General features: G+C 45.7%; 1 protein-coding gene across 1 annotated transcript in view; it reads right to left on the minus strand.

Annotated features, from left to right (window-relative positions):
• The window catches only part of ELOVL5 (ELOVL fatty acid elongase 5), a 62,104-nt gene that overhangs the window by 28,908 nt on the left and 15,552 nt on the right, over window positions 1-17,644 (minus strand). The window contains exon 3 of the mRNA XM_066603835.1: window positions 11,232-11,419. Within this exon, the coding sequence (XP_066459932.1) occupies window positions 11,232-11,419 (188 nt within the window). The remainder of the gene's footprint in view (window positions 1-11,231; window positions 11,420-17,644) is intronic.

Raw genomic sequence — 17,644 nt, forward strand, 5'->3', positions numbered from 1 at the left:
CCTGCACCATGCGCCAATCCTCTATTTGTGAACAGCCACACACAGACACACAATTCTGTGTGCAGGTGGGTAAGGGGGATCAGATGCGCTTTTAAAACAAAAACGGTTACCTGGCCTGTGTACGAGCGCAATATGGGGCCTAGATTCATGGCCCGATATCACGCTCGCCTGTGTGAAACTAACCTAGGTGTAGCTCTGAACACAATGAGCCGTGTGCATGATCTCTAAGGCTCGTTTGCATAACCCAGGTTTATATGAAGAGATTTGCACAATGGACGTGTTGCAAAATGGAAGTTGAGAAACACGTTATCAAAGGCTACAATTAGATGACCCGCCTTTCAAAACAGTTTATTGGAAACCATCTTAAGCAAAGGGAAGTTCCTGACTATAATAGCTTTAAACTGGACCACAATTAAGTCATGACTAATTTTCTAACCGCTGCTATGTTGGTATGGTGACTATAATGTATTACTGGTATGTAATATCAAGTCAGTTGTCAAACGTCTTTTTAAAGGGGTTTTCTGACACTTATAACAAATGTTAAAAGGGCTTAAAATTAATGAAAAAAGGAATACTCACCTCCCCGCGCAGCACTGTAGTCTAGGTGCCGGCTGCATGGAATTTGGAAGGATCGGCAGGCGGTCAAGCGTTCATTGCGGAGGTGACCGCCCAGCAACTCTCAAGCTTCAGCAGTAATTCTTCTATAGCCGCTGGCCAACATCTTGATTTTTTTAATTTTTTCCAACTTTTTCATCATCTATGCTGTGTTATCCGCTATCCCAAGTACCATCTCTGCTTGCTGGGAGGACAGTGTATTAGCTATAATCAGTGTGATTATAGCTAAAGACCACAAATATACAGTCAGGAGGCTGGACTATCATCTCCTTCATTATAACTGTGTGAGAGGAGGTGCTAATCATCAGCAGTAACTGATAGTGTAAGAGGTTGACCATGGCAAGTTTTTTTTTCTTTATAATGTTAATGTAAGGTTATTTTTATGTAAAGACGTGGAGCAGGGATTAACCAGGCAACATTTTCTCCCTTTTTGTATAAGCAGCAGAAGTTCTGGTGTGGCGCAGTAGTTACCAGTGCTAGGGACTGAGCGTGGGTTCAGTCTGTTACACAGACTCGCCCTTGCAGAAATGAGTGCTGCTTTTGGATTGTATGATCAGTGACTTGTACACCCCTCTGGAGTGGCTGTGCCTTTGACCAAAGGTTTCCGGTGACTGTGATCCCCATGCCTGCATCAGTCACCAATGCCTGCCCAGTTCAGGAACCAGTGCTGCAGTGACTCCTGAAAACCACCTGGCCCCTGAGTGTTGAGATTCAGCCCTGTCCCAACACCTGCTTGCTGGTCCTGACTCTACAAAGGGGGTTTCTGGCCCGGCTCCACCACTCCTGCGAGGAGCTTCTGTGGCACAGTCCATGTAATGTCATCATACAGGAAGCTCTGGTGCATGAGATTGTCACATGGAGACAAGTAATTGCCAGGTGGTAGCAATGAGATCGCATGACCCACAAGAGAATAAACATTCCAAGAAACTTCAGATAGAAAGGAATAACATTCACACAGACGTGGCTGATACAAATAACAGTGTATGATTTACTGTGATAACTGCTACTAAAATCACATCCACACTGTTCAGTACTGCTGTATACTGTTCTTTCATGTATACACACATGGTAGCTGAGGCTGTTTTCACAACAGTGTTCAGAGCCTCTGTTACTGAATTCTATTAAAATCCCAGATTAAGTGGTGCAGCATGATATGCAATTTTGTCTGGGAAAATGCTGGACAGCATGATGGAAACTGAATGGACATCTGCATTAAATAGGGGCAGTTAGGCACCATTCGTTTCCGTCATAAGATGGATAATTTTGGTCAGGGCATGCCATTTTCCTGTTCCCATAATGGAGCGGGAGACGGAAACCCCAACATTGATACGATCACAGGCTTATTCTGAAAAGTCACATTAAAAGTTAGGTACGCTTTCATTTTCTTCTTAGCTGTTTTTAACTCTGCTGCTTTAGAATTGAGCTGTGGTTCATGGCTATCACAAGTGTGGACTAAATACCGTAGACTTTCACAACCAGTTAAACCACTCCATGAGCCAATTTGACTTTTTCCATACAAATCAATAGAAGCAATCCAAAGAGGTAGTAGCCAGAAACAGATTTTGTAGGAGCCCTTGCTAACTTTTTTTTAAACTTTAAAACATACTTTTCATGAAGAATATAATAATTTTAGAGCATAAAAATGGTACAGGTCCATGAATATCAATCATAAGCTAACTGTGACATTTTAGAGAACAATACAGTATTTGTTGAGTCTAATACCAATTATCATTTGGTGAGGTCATTGCTTTGCTTAGGTCGAAACAAAAAGGATTTGTGAGCATGCTAACAGTGTAACGTAACCAGGTACGGCTGAAACCAAACAGGATGAGTATGCCCATCATAGTAATCTCAACAGGTAAGTAGAGGCTGCCCAAATGAAACCCGTATAAAAAAAGATCATAAAAAGCTTTAGAGAATAATAATATAATAAAAGAAAATCCAGGAAAAAACATTAAAGGAGATGTCCCGAGGCAGCAAGTGGGTCTATACACTTCTGTATGGCCATAATAATGCACTTTGTAATGTACATTGTGCATTAATTATGAGCCATACAGAAGTTATAAAAAGTTTTATACTTACCTGCTCCGTTGCTGGCGTCCTCGTCTCCATGGTGCCGACTAATTTTCGCCCTCCGATGGCCAAATTAGCCGCGCTTGCGCAGTCCGGGTCTTCTCCTCTTCTCTATGGGGCTCCGTGTAGCTCCGCCCCGTCACGTGCCGATTCCAGCCAATCAGGAGGCTGGAATCGGCAATGGACCGCACAGAAGCCCTGCGGTCCATGGAGACAGAGGATCCCGGCGGCCATCTTCAGCAGGTGAGTATGAAGACGCCGGACCGCCGGGATTCAGGTAAGCGCTGTGCTGTTTGTTTTTTTAACCCCTGCATCGGGGTTGTCTCGCGCCGAACGGGGGAAGGGGGTTTAAAAAAAAAAAAACCCGTTTCGGCGCGGGACATCTCCTTTAATGAATACGTGGAAATTAAATTAGTGAGATTATCTTTGTGAAGTCCAGTGCTGCATTAATATAAGAATTACGAGCCGTGTAAGGAGGTAGTAAGAATTAATAAACATACCCTTAGCTTGACATATATCCTTTTTGTTTAGGTTTTCCAGCCAAATTGCCCATCGAGAGTGGTATAGATGAAAATTACCTTGTTGTGATGCAACTGAGCCTTCCATAGAGCAGTTATAGTTAACACCTTAGATAATACTGTTCGCTTTATGTTTGTCGCTCAGTTTCAGCCTGCATAAGGATCATCGCTGGCTCACTCACTTCTCGTTACATTTTAACACTCCCAGCTCAGTGTTTCACATAGGAATGTGAAGCGCTGGACGAGAAGGAAACGAGAAGGGAACAATTCTCAATGCTGATCAAAACATGTCTAAACATTCTACGCAATTGTGAACAACTGCGAATGAATTAGCGGCGACGTCACTCACTCTCGCGCACATTCAAACAAGAATCGGCCCATGTAAAAGGGTGATTAGAAAGTCCTCTTTTTCTGATAGTGGTATTAACAAAATAAAAGTTCAAATGGGGACCTTGCAAAGCTGAAAATTAGTTTGGATAAAATTATGTAATTGTAGATATTTGTAGAAGTCTGTCTTAAAAGTATTAAGAATATTGGTAAATGAAGTTAAATGGTCATTGTCCCATATTTGGCTGAGAATAAACACGCCAGCTTCATGCCAATTACCGGAAGTAACGCTAATTTCAAGAATTAAATGTTTAATTACAAATAAAGGTAGATCACGAGGCTTTAAGTACAGCAATTTCTTGGAATCCAGAAGGACCATAGATTGAATAGATAAATAAGGAGGGAGGCAGAAGTTAAAACTAAGTGCTGAGGCCCACAACTACACCCTCCGTGGAGTATGCTCTGCTAAGTAATACTCTATATCTACCCAGTGAGGGGTATTATCACCATACAGCCAATATCGAATCTGGTCAAGTATAGCTGCATTCATTATAAACATTAGGTACACCTAAACCACCTTTGCCAACTGAGGCATATAGAGTATTAGCCCCACCCTAGGTCTTGCTCATTTCCATATTACTTTGTTGATCAGAGCTTGTAATTGAGATAATTATATTTTGGTTACAGGGATTGGGAGGTTCCTGAGCACAGATAAAAGTTTAGGGAAGGACCATCATTGTAACTTTGGGGACTCTGCCCACCCAAGACATATCTGACTTTGAATATGCTTAGAGTTCATCATTTATGGAGTGTAATAGCAGAAAGTAGTTAACTTTATGTAAATGAGAGGTTGGATAGGTAAGACGGATCCTTAAATAAGTAATACTTTCTTTCGCCCACTGGAACTTGTATTGTTGGGTGAGACTAGACATCTGGTTTGAGGTTAAACCCATAGTCAACATTTGTGATTTGGCAATATTAACTTTGTAATAATACATCTCCCTGAATGAATGTAGGATTTGAATACCCGTTGATAAGGATTCCTCGGGTTTAGTAACATCTATAATGACATCATCAGCAAATAACCCAATGTTGTATTCATTAGCACTAATAAAGAAACCATGTACCTAGGGAGAGGAACGTATGGCCCTTAGCCAAGGGTTCCATCCCCAATGTAAAAACAATGGACGATAAAGGACATCCATGGCGTGTGCCATTGGTGATTGTGAATGACTTAGAAATATAACTCGATGCCAATACTGCCACCAATGGACAAGTATATAAAGACATGATGACTCTTCGAGCCTCTCCTGTTATATCAAATTTACACAAAACTGCAGCAAGGTAGCCCCAATGTACCCCATGGAATGCTTTCTCCGCATCAAGGGACAGAAGCAGAGAAGGCATCTCCGCCACTCGCAGAACATCCTGAAATCGCCTTGCCCAATCCAGTGATCGTCTTTCTTTGACAAAGCCCACTTAATCCTTGGAAATATGGTAGTAAAAAGGGTTGATCATAGGTATAACACATAAGTGTTCATTATTACAGGTACCTCCAACCTATGCACTGGATATATACTTATGGGATCGGTTACCAGGATTTATAAACTCACAACCTAGCAAAACCAGCAAATAGCACTTTAATTAACAAGAACACGTATACAACTCATATTAGGTTAACACTTTACATGAGCGATTAAGGGGAACAAAGGTATTGTAGTAATAGGCCATACAGGCGTCTACCTACCCCAAAATATAGTACCTTTCAAAATAAGGCCCGATCACAAGTCAGGCACGTCACTTCCTGGAAACCAGGTGAGGAGTAGTGCGTCCATAGCTACTCAGACTACCGTGCAAAATCACAAAGGGTATTATTAAAGCCTTGCTGAATGCAGCAATTAACCAACATTAAGTCAGAAGTATTTCCTAGCTATCCACTCAGTGAGCTTTTGATGAACTTTGTGCTGGCGAATTGTTATGTGATCGCTGCATTTGGTGACACTTCACTAATTGTTATCCCAAATGATGTACATTAAATAGAGTCATACAGGGTTAATTAGCTGTCAGGGTGTCTGTGGATCCGCTCTTTTCAGGGCGATCACCCCACATGTTGCTGTTTAGGGTGATTTAGACACTAGGGATATTTAGAGACAGGTCTCCATTCCTTTCTTAGTTCACCCTAAGAGTGAAGTTAGATGAGCGTTTTTTTCGCGCGCCTAAAAAAAAGCGTGTCTGATAGAACCATTGAGTTCCTATGGTGTGTTCACATGTCCGTCTTTTACAGGTGCAAAATACCCTCATCTGCAAAAGATAGGACATGAATGCGTCAGGAAGGTCTGTGCTGCGCATAAAGATTCCCAGCAGGGAGTCCTCTCATCACTGAACACTGTGACAGCACTGTCAGTGTTCAGTAAGAAGGGGACTCCGCGCGGTGATGAAGGAATCCCTTGTAACAGCTGTGGCAAAGGACCACGATGCCATGCCATAGCTTTCAATGGGGCCGGTGCTACTGCCGCCAGCCCCATTGAAAGCAATGGGAGGCAGGCAACCCCTGGAGTGATTTTCGGGGAAGGGCTTAAAATATAAGCCCTTCCCTGAAAATCATCCCTAGCTGCTGTAAAAAAAAAAAAACATATCACCTCTCCGCCGTTGTGCAGCTCTGGCGCGTCTTCTCCCTGGCTCCCGGCACTGCCCTGAAGCACTTTTGGCTGGCCAGGAATTTAAAAATCCCCGCCTCCTGAGAGGGCTGCGTCTAATTGGCTGAGTGCTCAGCCATTTATTAAATGACAGCTGAGTGCTGCCTGTGATTGGTCACAGCGCTTAGCTAATCAGAGGCAGTGCTCAGCCATTCATTGAATTCAATAAATGACTGAGCACTGCCTCTGATTTGCTGAGCGCTGTAACCAATCACAGGCAGCACTCACCTATCATTCAATGAATAGCTGAGCACTGTCTGTGATTGGCTGAGCGGTCAGCCAATCAGACCAGCACTTTCAAGAGGCAGGGATTTTTAATAATCATAAAGGTATTGTTACCATGCAGGGCGGCGCGGGGTCCCGCGGTCGGCGGCGTCGGTGCCAGCGTCCTGGAGCTCTGGAGTCGGGGCTCTCCCGGCGGCGTGGGGCGGCCGGTGTGCGGCGGCGTGGGTGTGCCCGCCCGTAGGGTGACGCCCGCACTCCTCCATCCTTCTTAATTAGCAGCGGGAGGAGTTGCCTCCTCCCACTCTCCACCCCTGGGCGGAGCCTTGTAGTTAAAAGACTGGCAGTGATCTGAGCTCACTGCCAGTTATTGGTTCTGTCAGCCACTAGTCAGTCCTGTCTGTAGTTCTGCTCAGTCAGTTCCCTAGCTTGCTGGTCAGTTTCCTTTCCCAGCTTTGCCTTGCTCAGTATTTCCTGTTTGGTCATTCCATCTGCCTTTTCTGTCGACACTCTGTCCCCCTGTTAGGTAGTTCCCTCTGTGTAGTCGCCAGGTCCCTAGCCAGGGTAGGGATCGCCATCCAGTTGTCCGCCTGGGGTTAGCCAGGGCCGAGGCAAGTAGGCAGGGACAGTGGGGGGCAGTAAGCTCAGGGCACCCCACTTGGCGCTCGGAGGTCAGAGTGCCGTAACAGGTATCCGCGCTAAGACACCCTGGTTCTGCAGCTGAATAATGGCTTCTACCTAGCTCAGAGTACAATAAGGAAAAGTATCATAAACCAGAAGCAATTAAAGTACAATTAAAATACTGCATACTACTTAACAACTGGGAGACATAAACTGAGGCAAGTCAGTCTCGGTAAGAAAGGCCGCGGTACAGGTTCAAAAATAAAAAAAATAAAAGAGAAGCTGCTTTTTATTTTTCTATTTACTGCACAAATTACCAACTTTATATCAGACGTCTGACCAAATGTAAGCAGTCATATGCTGTGATGTTGAAAAATTTCCCCTTTTCACTTTCACTATAACTTTATGTATTTGCTTAAAGCTAATTATGTAATGATACCTTTGTTAAATAGACAGGAAGAAATGTTGTACCAGTAAGCAGATTAAGTGATGTGAAACTTTGTATTTCACCAACAAAGAACATTGTGTGTCCAAGACGAAAATTCCAAGTCTATTTGCGGGTCTGCAGTGTGAACATTCCAGCAGTACTTAGGCCGACAAGTATTAACTCTTTATTGGGAGCTTAGACAAACTGCACAAGTGTAACGTGTGGTATGTTTTTTAACATGCTGTCAGTGTGGCCTGTGGAAAACCACCCTAAGGGTCCTCTCACAATTGGCGTGGCAAAGCACTGCAGTCTTACTTTTGTTTTCAGCCACAGCTCCCTGCGTCCGACAGCAGTTCTAGAGCAGCCCATCATTGTGATGGGCGATAAGGTGCACTAAACAGCCAAAGATAGAGCAGACAGAGCTCGAAAGTCACGGCACTGTAAATGTCTGCGAGCCCTCATTGATATCAGTGGGAGCATTATACCGCGATTAATCGCGGTAAAAAAACGCTAGTGTAAGGAAGGCCTTATATGGGGAAATTCATGTGCAGACCAGAGGGAGAAGGGTATACTATTCCTGGGCAAGCCCTTTAAGCTTTGTTCAGATTTGCATTAAGAGGTTCCGTCCATTCCTGGACAACCCCTTTAAAGATTATGTCTGTGAATCAATGACTGAAAGCATACTGTAGGCAACGCAGGTGCACTTAAAAGGGGTTGTACCAGAATTAACTATGGATAGGTGGTAAAAGCCTGATCAGTGGGGGTCTCCTCCTCTTCTCGTCACTGCGGGGATGCTTTTCCCACCTGCAGTGATGTCACTTACATTTTGGTGTGGCCAATGGTGGAGCTCCAGCAGTCCTATTGAAAATTAAGGGAGTCGCACTGCGCATGAAGCGTGCCCACAATGAGGAGTACAGGGAAAACAGGACTCCACCAATTAGTTAGTTTTGGTACAACCTCTTTAAGCAAAGTGTTGAAGTAATTAGCATCTTCTTTTTGTAAGCTTGTATGATAGTTAATGCTGGAGTTACCGAAAACAATACAAAAAGTCAGAGTATAAACCTAAATTCAGAATATACATGCAGAACGTCAAACCAGTGACTGATAAAGAAAAACAATTTTCAGTACAAATTATAGTCCTCATTTAATAAACTTCTAGCTGGTATTTTCCCCTCCTCATTGAAACACTCCATCATATCCCCTATGCAAAAGAAACCGACTGGACCAACGCTGCCAACTACCGACCCATCTCCAACCCCCCCTTCATCTTCAAACTACTTGAACGCCTGGTCTATTCCCGCCTCACACGCTTTCTCTCTGATAATTCTCTCCTCGACCCCTCCAGTCCGGCTTCCGCCCCCTACATTCCTACATTCGACAGAAACCGCCCTCACAAAAGTATCAAACAACCTGATGACGGCTAAATCAAGGGGCGACTACTCCCTATTAATCCTCCTTAACCTCTCTGCTGTGTTTGGCACTGTCGACCATGACCTCCTCCTTGCTATGCTGCACTTCATTGGCCTTAAGGACACTGCTCTCTCCTGGTTCTCCTCCTACCCTGCTACTCTGACCACTCTTTCAGCATCTCCTTTGCTGGCTCTCTCTCCTCTCCACTCCACCTTACTGTTGGGGTCCTCCAGGGCTCGGTCCTTGGCCGCCTTCTCTTCTCTATCTACAAAACCCCAATTGGACAAACCATCCACAGATTTGGACTCCAATACCACCTCTACACTATGCCCGTGATATCTCTGCACCCTTTCTCAAAAACATCATTGACTCTCTGTGTACTGTCTCTAACACCATGTCTTCCCTTTATCTCAAACTTAACCTCTCAAAAACGAACCTCCTTGTCTTTCCACCCTCAACCAGCTGACCTCCCCCCAACATCTTCATATCAGTATCTGGCACCATCATAACCCCCAGACAGCATGCCTGCTGCCTTGGGGTCACCCTGGATTCTGACCTCTCCTTTACCCCCCCCCCATATCCAATCTCTGACCCGAAAATGTCACCTGCACCTCAGAAATATTGTTAAAATCCGTCCGTTCCTCACCAGGGACACGCTAAAGACATTCGTTATCGCCCTCATCTATTCCTGACTTGACTACTGCAACCCGCTACTCATTGGCCTTTCCCACACCAGACTCTCCCCTCTCCAATCCATACTAAATGTGTCAGCTATACTCATCTTCCTATCCAGCTGCTTCTCAGATGCCAGTCACTGTACTGGCTACCCATTCCCACTACAGAACTCAATTCAAACTCATCACCCTCACCCACAATGCACACCACAGCACCGCACTTACCGTGTTTCCCCCGAAAATAAGGCACCCCCTGAAATTTGCAGAAGTCCCAAATATAAGGCACCCCCCCGATAGTAAGGCATAGTAAAGTGTGCAGGCAAGTCAAGAGGCCTGTCCCCTGCTGCCATCCCCGTTGTCTCCTACCTCCAGATGTATAGGTAGAACTGCAGACAGTCTGCTGTTATCCTGTCCCTGCTGTGCTGTACGAGTGTGCTGTTGTGAGCTCCCCTTGCTGGCTGGAAAAGTCCATACTGTACGTTCTGTTCCTGCTGTACACGTCTGCTGTGATGAGCTTCCCCTGGTGGCCAGAAGCTGCAATACCATCCCTGCTTACAGGTGGTCCAGGAACTTCTGTCTGCAGCCAGGTACGTTACTTTACAGCCCTTATTTTTTTATGGCTCTGTGTGTGAGTCAGGCACCCTGTGTGATTCTTAAGGCTGGGTTCTCACAGAGCGTATTTCCAGCGGAAATCTTGCAGTTTGGCCACAGAGATAAACAGCGAGATTTCCGCCGGGAAAGCCCTGCTTCAAAACCCACGGCACTCAGCCGCTTGTTTTGAAGCGACCTGGCTGCACGCTTTTCCGTTTCTGTGCCAGGTGAATCCGCACCACAACACCGGCTTCTCCCTGCTTTGCCGTGACAGATTTGCTGTCCCATGTGGATGAGATTTCTGAGAAATTTCGTCCACAAAGCTGGCCAATTGAGGGATTAGCGGCCACAGACGGATTTGCCGTGACGAAATAAGACACCCCCTGAAAATAAGACGTAGCGCATATTTGGGAGCAAAAATTAATATAAGACGCGTCTTATTTTCGGGGAAACAGGGTACGTATATTGCTTTCCTCCTGCCCATACATCACCCAGCCAACACGCTCCGATTTGCTAACACACTCAGACTAAACACCCCTCTAGTATGAGTCTCACATGCTTGCCTCTAGGATTTCTCTAGAGCAGCACCAATCCTCTAACACTCTACCCCAAAACATCCAGACAATCCCCGACGCACGGAACTTCAGACACGCCGTAAAGATGCACTTCTTCAAAATAGCATACCATACCTCCTGATCTAGACCATCACTCCCACAATACGCCCCCTGCCCCTCCCTAGGGCTTTCCACTTTTGCCTATCATATTCACTTCCTGCCCCAACCTCATTTGTGTCCTAAAAACTGTATATCACATTGCTATCACAGGTTATCGTTACATTGCTATGTTCCCACATGCTCCGCCACCTGCCCCTGTACCTTCTGTATCACCCCCTCTGTTTCAAAATAATTGAATACCACATGTAACTTTTGTAATTTCTGTAATTCTCATATTTCCCATGTGCTTCAAAAGCGCTGCAGAATAAATTGGCGCTATACAAATAAAGATTATTAGTATTATTAGCTTTTCAAAAATATTATACATTTGCATTCAGTCTTACCTCATAAAACATGTAGAGAGAGAGCAATGTAAGGCCAAGGTTATAAACCACTAGAATCCCTCTGCAGGAAACAGGCTGTCTGTTCTGCATGTACTTCGGTCCTATCCATACAATAAATAAATATAGGACGGTGAACACAAAGGTGGGGATGTAATTATCTAACATGAACCATCCTTTCACACGGGGGTCTGAAATGCAAAAAAAAATGAACTGCACATTAGAGACTAAAGCACAAGCAATTATGATATTTCAATTTTCACATCCCAAATTAGTTTTTGGATAAGTTAAAACTGTGGGAAAAATGTCAGGCCACAAAGTCTTAGGGCAAGTTCACACGTGGTGTATACACTAAGTCATTTTCCATTCCATTACAGTACAAACCAAGTTGTTGGGATGTCAAGAGATTTGCAGAAAAAAAGTCCTGTGGTATACATTTTAAATCTGCAGCAAGTCAATTTATAATGTGCTTTTTTACCGCAGATTTCACATCTTTAGATGAAGGGGTAAACTTCTTGGTAAATCTGCAACAAAATCTGAGGCAAATTTGAATGCAACACGTGCAGATTTTGCAGCATATTTGGCATTGAGAATTTTACTGTGGATTCGTACCAAAATCACTATAATTTAGTGCAGATGTTGAAGCGGATCTGCAGCAGATTTCACCCTTTTAATTGAAGGAGTGAAGTATGTTGCAGATTCGAATTATACTAGTGCATATTTTGATGCAGTTTTTGACGTGGATGTTGATGCAACTTTTCCACTTTTCCAATTCTATATGTGAAGGTACTTTTTGGCTATATTCCCAAATTAAATTTTTTGTCCCAACTCACCCAAAATCATCATTTTGCCTTAATTTTGAAAAATACGTTGTAAAAGTCACGACATGACTGCAATGTGCAAATAAGCCCTTTAAACTACATGCAACGATTATCGCTCAAAATTTGCTCAAAAGCCATCATTTGAGCGTTAATCGTTGTGCGTAAATGCTCCCATCTTTCACTCTTCGGCTGAACGATGATTTTTAGGTGAGATTAAAATCCATCGGTCAGCCAGAGAGAAGATAACACAAACCGCATGCTGTGCTTTCTGTCCATGGTGCTGTATTCTCCACAGATGCGCTGATTACATTATATTCAACAGAAACCCCCACGGCAGCCCGTCGCAGAACAAAGGAGCTGAATGCAGAGAACAGACCACTTGCTGTTCGCTGCATACAGCTCCAGGAGTCTCATTTACATGCATATGAAGGTGATAAGCTGCTAATGGACATCAGTGTCCATTAGCAGTTTATGCAAAACAATCGCTCAAAACTTCAAAAATCTTTTGAACGATTATATTTGTGTTTAAATGGGCCTTAACTAGAGATGAGCGAACGTACTCGGTAAGGGCGATTTCGCAATCGAGCACCGCGATTTTCGAGTACTTCACTACTCGGGTGAAAAGTACTCGGGTGCGCCGGGGGTGAGCGGGGGGTTGCAGAGGGGAGTGGGGGGGAGAGGGAGAGAGAGAGGGCTCCCCCCTGTTCCCCGCTGCTACCCCCCGCTCCGCCGCGCCCCCCCCGCCCCCCGGCGCACCCGAGTACTTTTCACCCGAGTAGTGAAGTACTCGAAAATCGCGGTGCTCGATTGCGAAATCGCCCTTACCGAGTACGTTCGCTCATCTCTAGCCTTAACCTGTCAACTTTATGCAGTATATACAATACTGTGCAAACACTTTAATGCTAGTGTGGAAAAAATGCTGCAAAGTAAGAGTTTATTTTAATAATTGAAGGCGTCTGATGGGTTCCAAATTTATTCTGCAACAGGACAACAACCCCAAATATACAGGCTATATCATTAGGAACTATCTTCAGTGTAAAGCACAAAGAGTCCTGGAAGTGATGATATGGCCCCTACATCTCAACATCACTGAGTCTGTCTGGGATTACATGAAGAGTCAGTGGGATTTGAGCAAGTCGACATCCATAGAGGAACTGTGCTTAGTTCTCCAAGATGTTTGGAACAACCTCCCTGTTAAGTCCCTTCAAAAACTGTGTGCAAGTGTACCTAAAAGAATTTATGCTGTTTTGAAGGCAATGGGTGGTCACACCAAATATTGATTTGATTTAGATTCTTTTTTTGTTCATTCATTTTGTATTTTGTTATTTGACAAACAAACTATTAAGTGTGCTTTCACATCTGCACTGTGGACTCCGCTTTACATAATCTGTGCGCAATGGTATGTTTCACTCATCCATTGCTCCACTCCATCTGAATTTGATTGCTCCGCCTTCCCTCCACTGAATCTGCTGTGATACCTTTAAATTTGTCATAATCCGTGCGCAATGGTATGTCCCATTGCTTCATATAAATTGAATTGACTCTATTTGTACTATATGTATTTTCCTCATCACCTCCCCCAAATAGTTTTCTCCCTGTCTCATCTTAGTGTTGCTGGACACAGTTTGTTTTTGTAAGAGGGCAATAAAGCCCCCCCCCCCATCTTGTTCATTAGCCATCTAAAGGTGGGGTCAGCTGGTTGACTAGTGATATGTAACAAGCCACTCCCAGCTGAAGTCCTGGAGCCAGAACTTTAAAGTCAGTTCTACCCTCCATGCCTCACCCGATGTCCCCAGCACTAAGTGTCCAGCAACAAGTGTTTGATGCTGTAGAATGATGCAGTTATACAGCGCAGTTCGACAGTGCAGGAGACAGGTACCATGCACAACTGTCCACAGCCTGGAGCTAAATGCTCTCCTCTTTGCATTGATCTCCATCACTATCCTCTTTTCAAGCCTGCACACTTTCTTCCAATGCCCAGCCCCAACACACTCCATCCACATCAGCCCTTCCCTCCTCTCCTCACCTATGTATGGCTCCCATGCACTGTTCAACTTCCTAAGACGCCTTCAACCCCCTAATACTGCAAAGAAACACCTCAGACACCCACACAAATCCCCTAGCCATGTGCTCACCCTTGCTACTCTGCTACTCCTAGCTGCAGGGGACATCTCTCCCAACCCAGGCCCACCCCGTACTGTTCTCTACCAAAATGCCCCCCCTGCCCCATTCAAATGCGCCCTATGGAACTCCCAATCTGCGTGTAACAAACTCCCAACTATCCATGACCTTTTCACCACTAAACACTTGAACTTGCTCGCCCTCACGGAAACCTGGATACAGCAGTCCGATTCTACCTCCCCCGCTGCATTGTCCTATGATGGCTTGCAGTTCTCCCACACCCCCAGATCGGATGACAGACGCGGTGGAGGAGTAGGCATCATCCTCTCCCCAAACTGTACCTTCCAGGTCATTCCCGCAGCTCCTTCGCTTACCTTTCACTCCTTCGAAGTCCACACCCTGCGACTCTTCCGCCCACTGCCTCTGCGTGTCGCAGTTATTTACCGCCCCCCAGGTCCTACCCGCCTGTTCCTAGACCACTTTGCTGCCTGGCTCCCCCACTTCCTATCCTGTGAAATCCCAACCCTCATCCTTGGTGATTTCAACATTCCTACTAACGACTCTAGCTCCTCATCTGCCTCCCGGCTCTTAACACTTACCTCCTCCCTTGGCCTATCGCTAATCTCTGACTCCCCCACTCATAGAGATGGTAACACTCTCGATTTAGTTTTCCTCCATCTCTGCTCTGCTTCTCACTTTACTAACTCCCCACTTCCACTCTCGGATCACAACCTTCTCTCTTTCTCCATCAGGCACCCTAGCATCTCTCCTGACCCTCCTATCTATCGCACCTCTAGGAACCTCCAGTCTGTCCGCACTAAACAGTTTGCTGAAACTATTCAGTCCTCCCTATCGCCCATCTCTCGCCTCCCCTGCCCTAACCTGGCAGCCGAATACTACCACACCACCCTCAGCCGTGCCCTGGATGAAGTGGCACCGCCCGTGACGCGAGCTGTCAAACGCAGACCACGGCAACCCTGGCTCACGTCCCAAACGCGCTTCATCCGGCGGTGCTCTAGGTGCGCCGAGCGGCTGTGGAGAAAGTCAAAGCTGCCAGCTGACTTCCTCCACTTCAAATTCATGCTTAAAATGTATAACCTAGCCCTTCACCATGCCAAACAAGTCTATTTCACCTCCCTTGTCTCCTCACTATCCCACAACCCCAAACAACTCTTTGAGACCTTTCACTCCCTCCTCAGCCCCAAGGAACAGGCCCCTGCGACAGACCTGACTGCTGGAGAACTAGCTGCCTATTTCAAAGAAAAAATCGACCACATTCGAAAAGAAATCTCTGAAAGCTGCATGGTTAGCCCTGATCCCAGCTCCATCAGCACTGCACCCAGCACCTACTCACTATCTACGCTAGAACCAACGACAGAGGAAGAAGTCTCCAGGCTCCTTTCCACTGCCCGCCCTACCACCTGCGCCAGCGACCCTCTCCCCTCTCACCTCCTCCGCTCCCTTTCCCCAGCTCTCATTACTCACCTTACCACAATCTGCAACCTCTCCCTAACCTCTGGCACTTTTCCCTCCTCATTCAAACACTCCATTATATCCCCTCTGCTTAAAAAACCAACTCTGGACCCGACTAATGCTGCTAACTACCGACCCGTCTCAAACCTCCCCTTTATCTCCAAATTACTGGAACGCCTGGTCTACTCTCGGCTTACTCGCTTTCTCTCTGACAACTCACTCCTCGACCCCCTCCAGTCTGGTTTCCGCTCTCTACACTCGACCGAAACTGCCCTTACAAAAGTAACAAATGACCTGATGACTGCAAAGTCGAGAGGTGATTACTCCCTACTAATCCTCCTTGACCTGTCTGCTGCATTTGACACTGTCGACCATAATCTCCTTCTCACTATGCTCCACTCTATTGGCCTAAAGGATACTGCTCTCTCCTGGTTCTCCTCCTACCTCTCTGACCGCTCTTTCAGTGTTTCCTTTGCTGGTTCTATCTCTGCTCCACTTCCTCTCGCTGTCGGGGTACCCCAGGGCTCGGTCCTTGGTCCCCTTCTTTTCTCTATCTATACTGCCCCAATTGGACAAACAATCCACAGATTCGGCCTCCAATACCATCTCTATGCTGACGACACCCAACTATACACCTCCTCTCGTGAGATCTCTGGACCATTCCTCCAAAATATCACCGACTGTCTGTCCGCTGTCTCTAACACTATGTCCTCCCTTTTTCTCAAACTAAACCTCTCTAAAACTGACCTCCTTGTCTTTCCACCTTCTAACCGACCTCCCCTCAACATCTCCATTCCAGTGTCTGGCACCATCATAACCCCCCGACGGCATGCCCGATGCCTTGGGGTCACACTGGACTCTGACCTCTCCTTTACCCCCCATATCCAATCTCTGGCCCAAACATGCCACATGCACCTCAGAAATATTGCTAAAATACGTCCGTTCCTAACCACGGACACGCTAAAGACGCTCGTGGTTGCGCTCATCCACTCCCGGCTTGACTACTGCAACTCGCTACTCACTGGCCTCCCCCGCACTAGACTCGCTCCGCTCCAATCCATACTAAATGCAGCAGCTAGACTCATTTTTCTATCCAGTCGTTATTCAGACGCCTCTGCATTATGCCAGTCGCTGCATTGGCTGCCCATCCACTGCAGAACTAAATTTAAACTCCTCTGCCTCACTCACAAAGCTCTGCATGGCGCTGCGCCACCATACATCACCTCCCTACTTTCAGTATACCACCCAGCGCGCTCACTCCGATCGGCTAACACCCTCAGACTAAACACCCCCGTAATACGAACCTCTCATGCTCGCCTACAGGACTTCACCAGAGCAGCACCCATCCTCTGGAACGCTCTACCCCAAGGCATCCGGACAATTCCCGATGCACGAAATTTCAGACGTGCCTTAAAAACGCACCTCTTCAGGGAAGCATACCAAATCTCCTGACCTAGTCCCTCGCCCCTCCCTATGGTGCTCCACCCTGTTTGCCTTCTGATAAATGATCTGTACATAAAATTTCCTATTGCCTATGTTCCCCAACCCCTGCACCTCCTGTACCACCCCCAACCCATTTGTGTCTAACCCAATGTACCTTATATTGTAATTGTTGTATTGTTTTGCATTTATCCATGCCTGAAAGCGCTGCGGAATAAGTTGGCGCTATACAAATAAAGATTATTATTATTATTATTATTTCCTACACCGTTCCGGGAGCAGGAATAGGGAATCCCTGCGGCTGACCGGTTCCATCTGTGGAACAGATCTGGGTGGACCTAGACGCAAATGGAAAACCACCCTTACCACTACTATTTTTAAAAGCATTTTTACTTTGCAGCATGTTTTCCACAGCTGCCTAAAACTTTTGCACAGTGCTGTATGTACAAACCTCTGTATGTAGCATTAAACTAACTGGTAAAGAGAGAAAACAAATGGAATTCTGGATCTTCTGAATGTATGAAAATATCTCTTACTACACTGAAACTGAACCAGCTGCAA

This window comes from Eleutherodactylus coqui, chromosome 1 (assembly GCF_035609145.1).
Source record: "Eleutherodactylus coqui strain aEleCoq1 chromosome 1, aEleCoq1.hap1, whole genome shotgun sequence".
NCBI classification, from domain to species: Eukaryota; Metazoa; Chordata; class Amphibia; order Anura; family Eleutherodactylidae; genus Eleutherodactylus; species Eleutherodactylus coqui.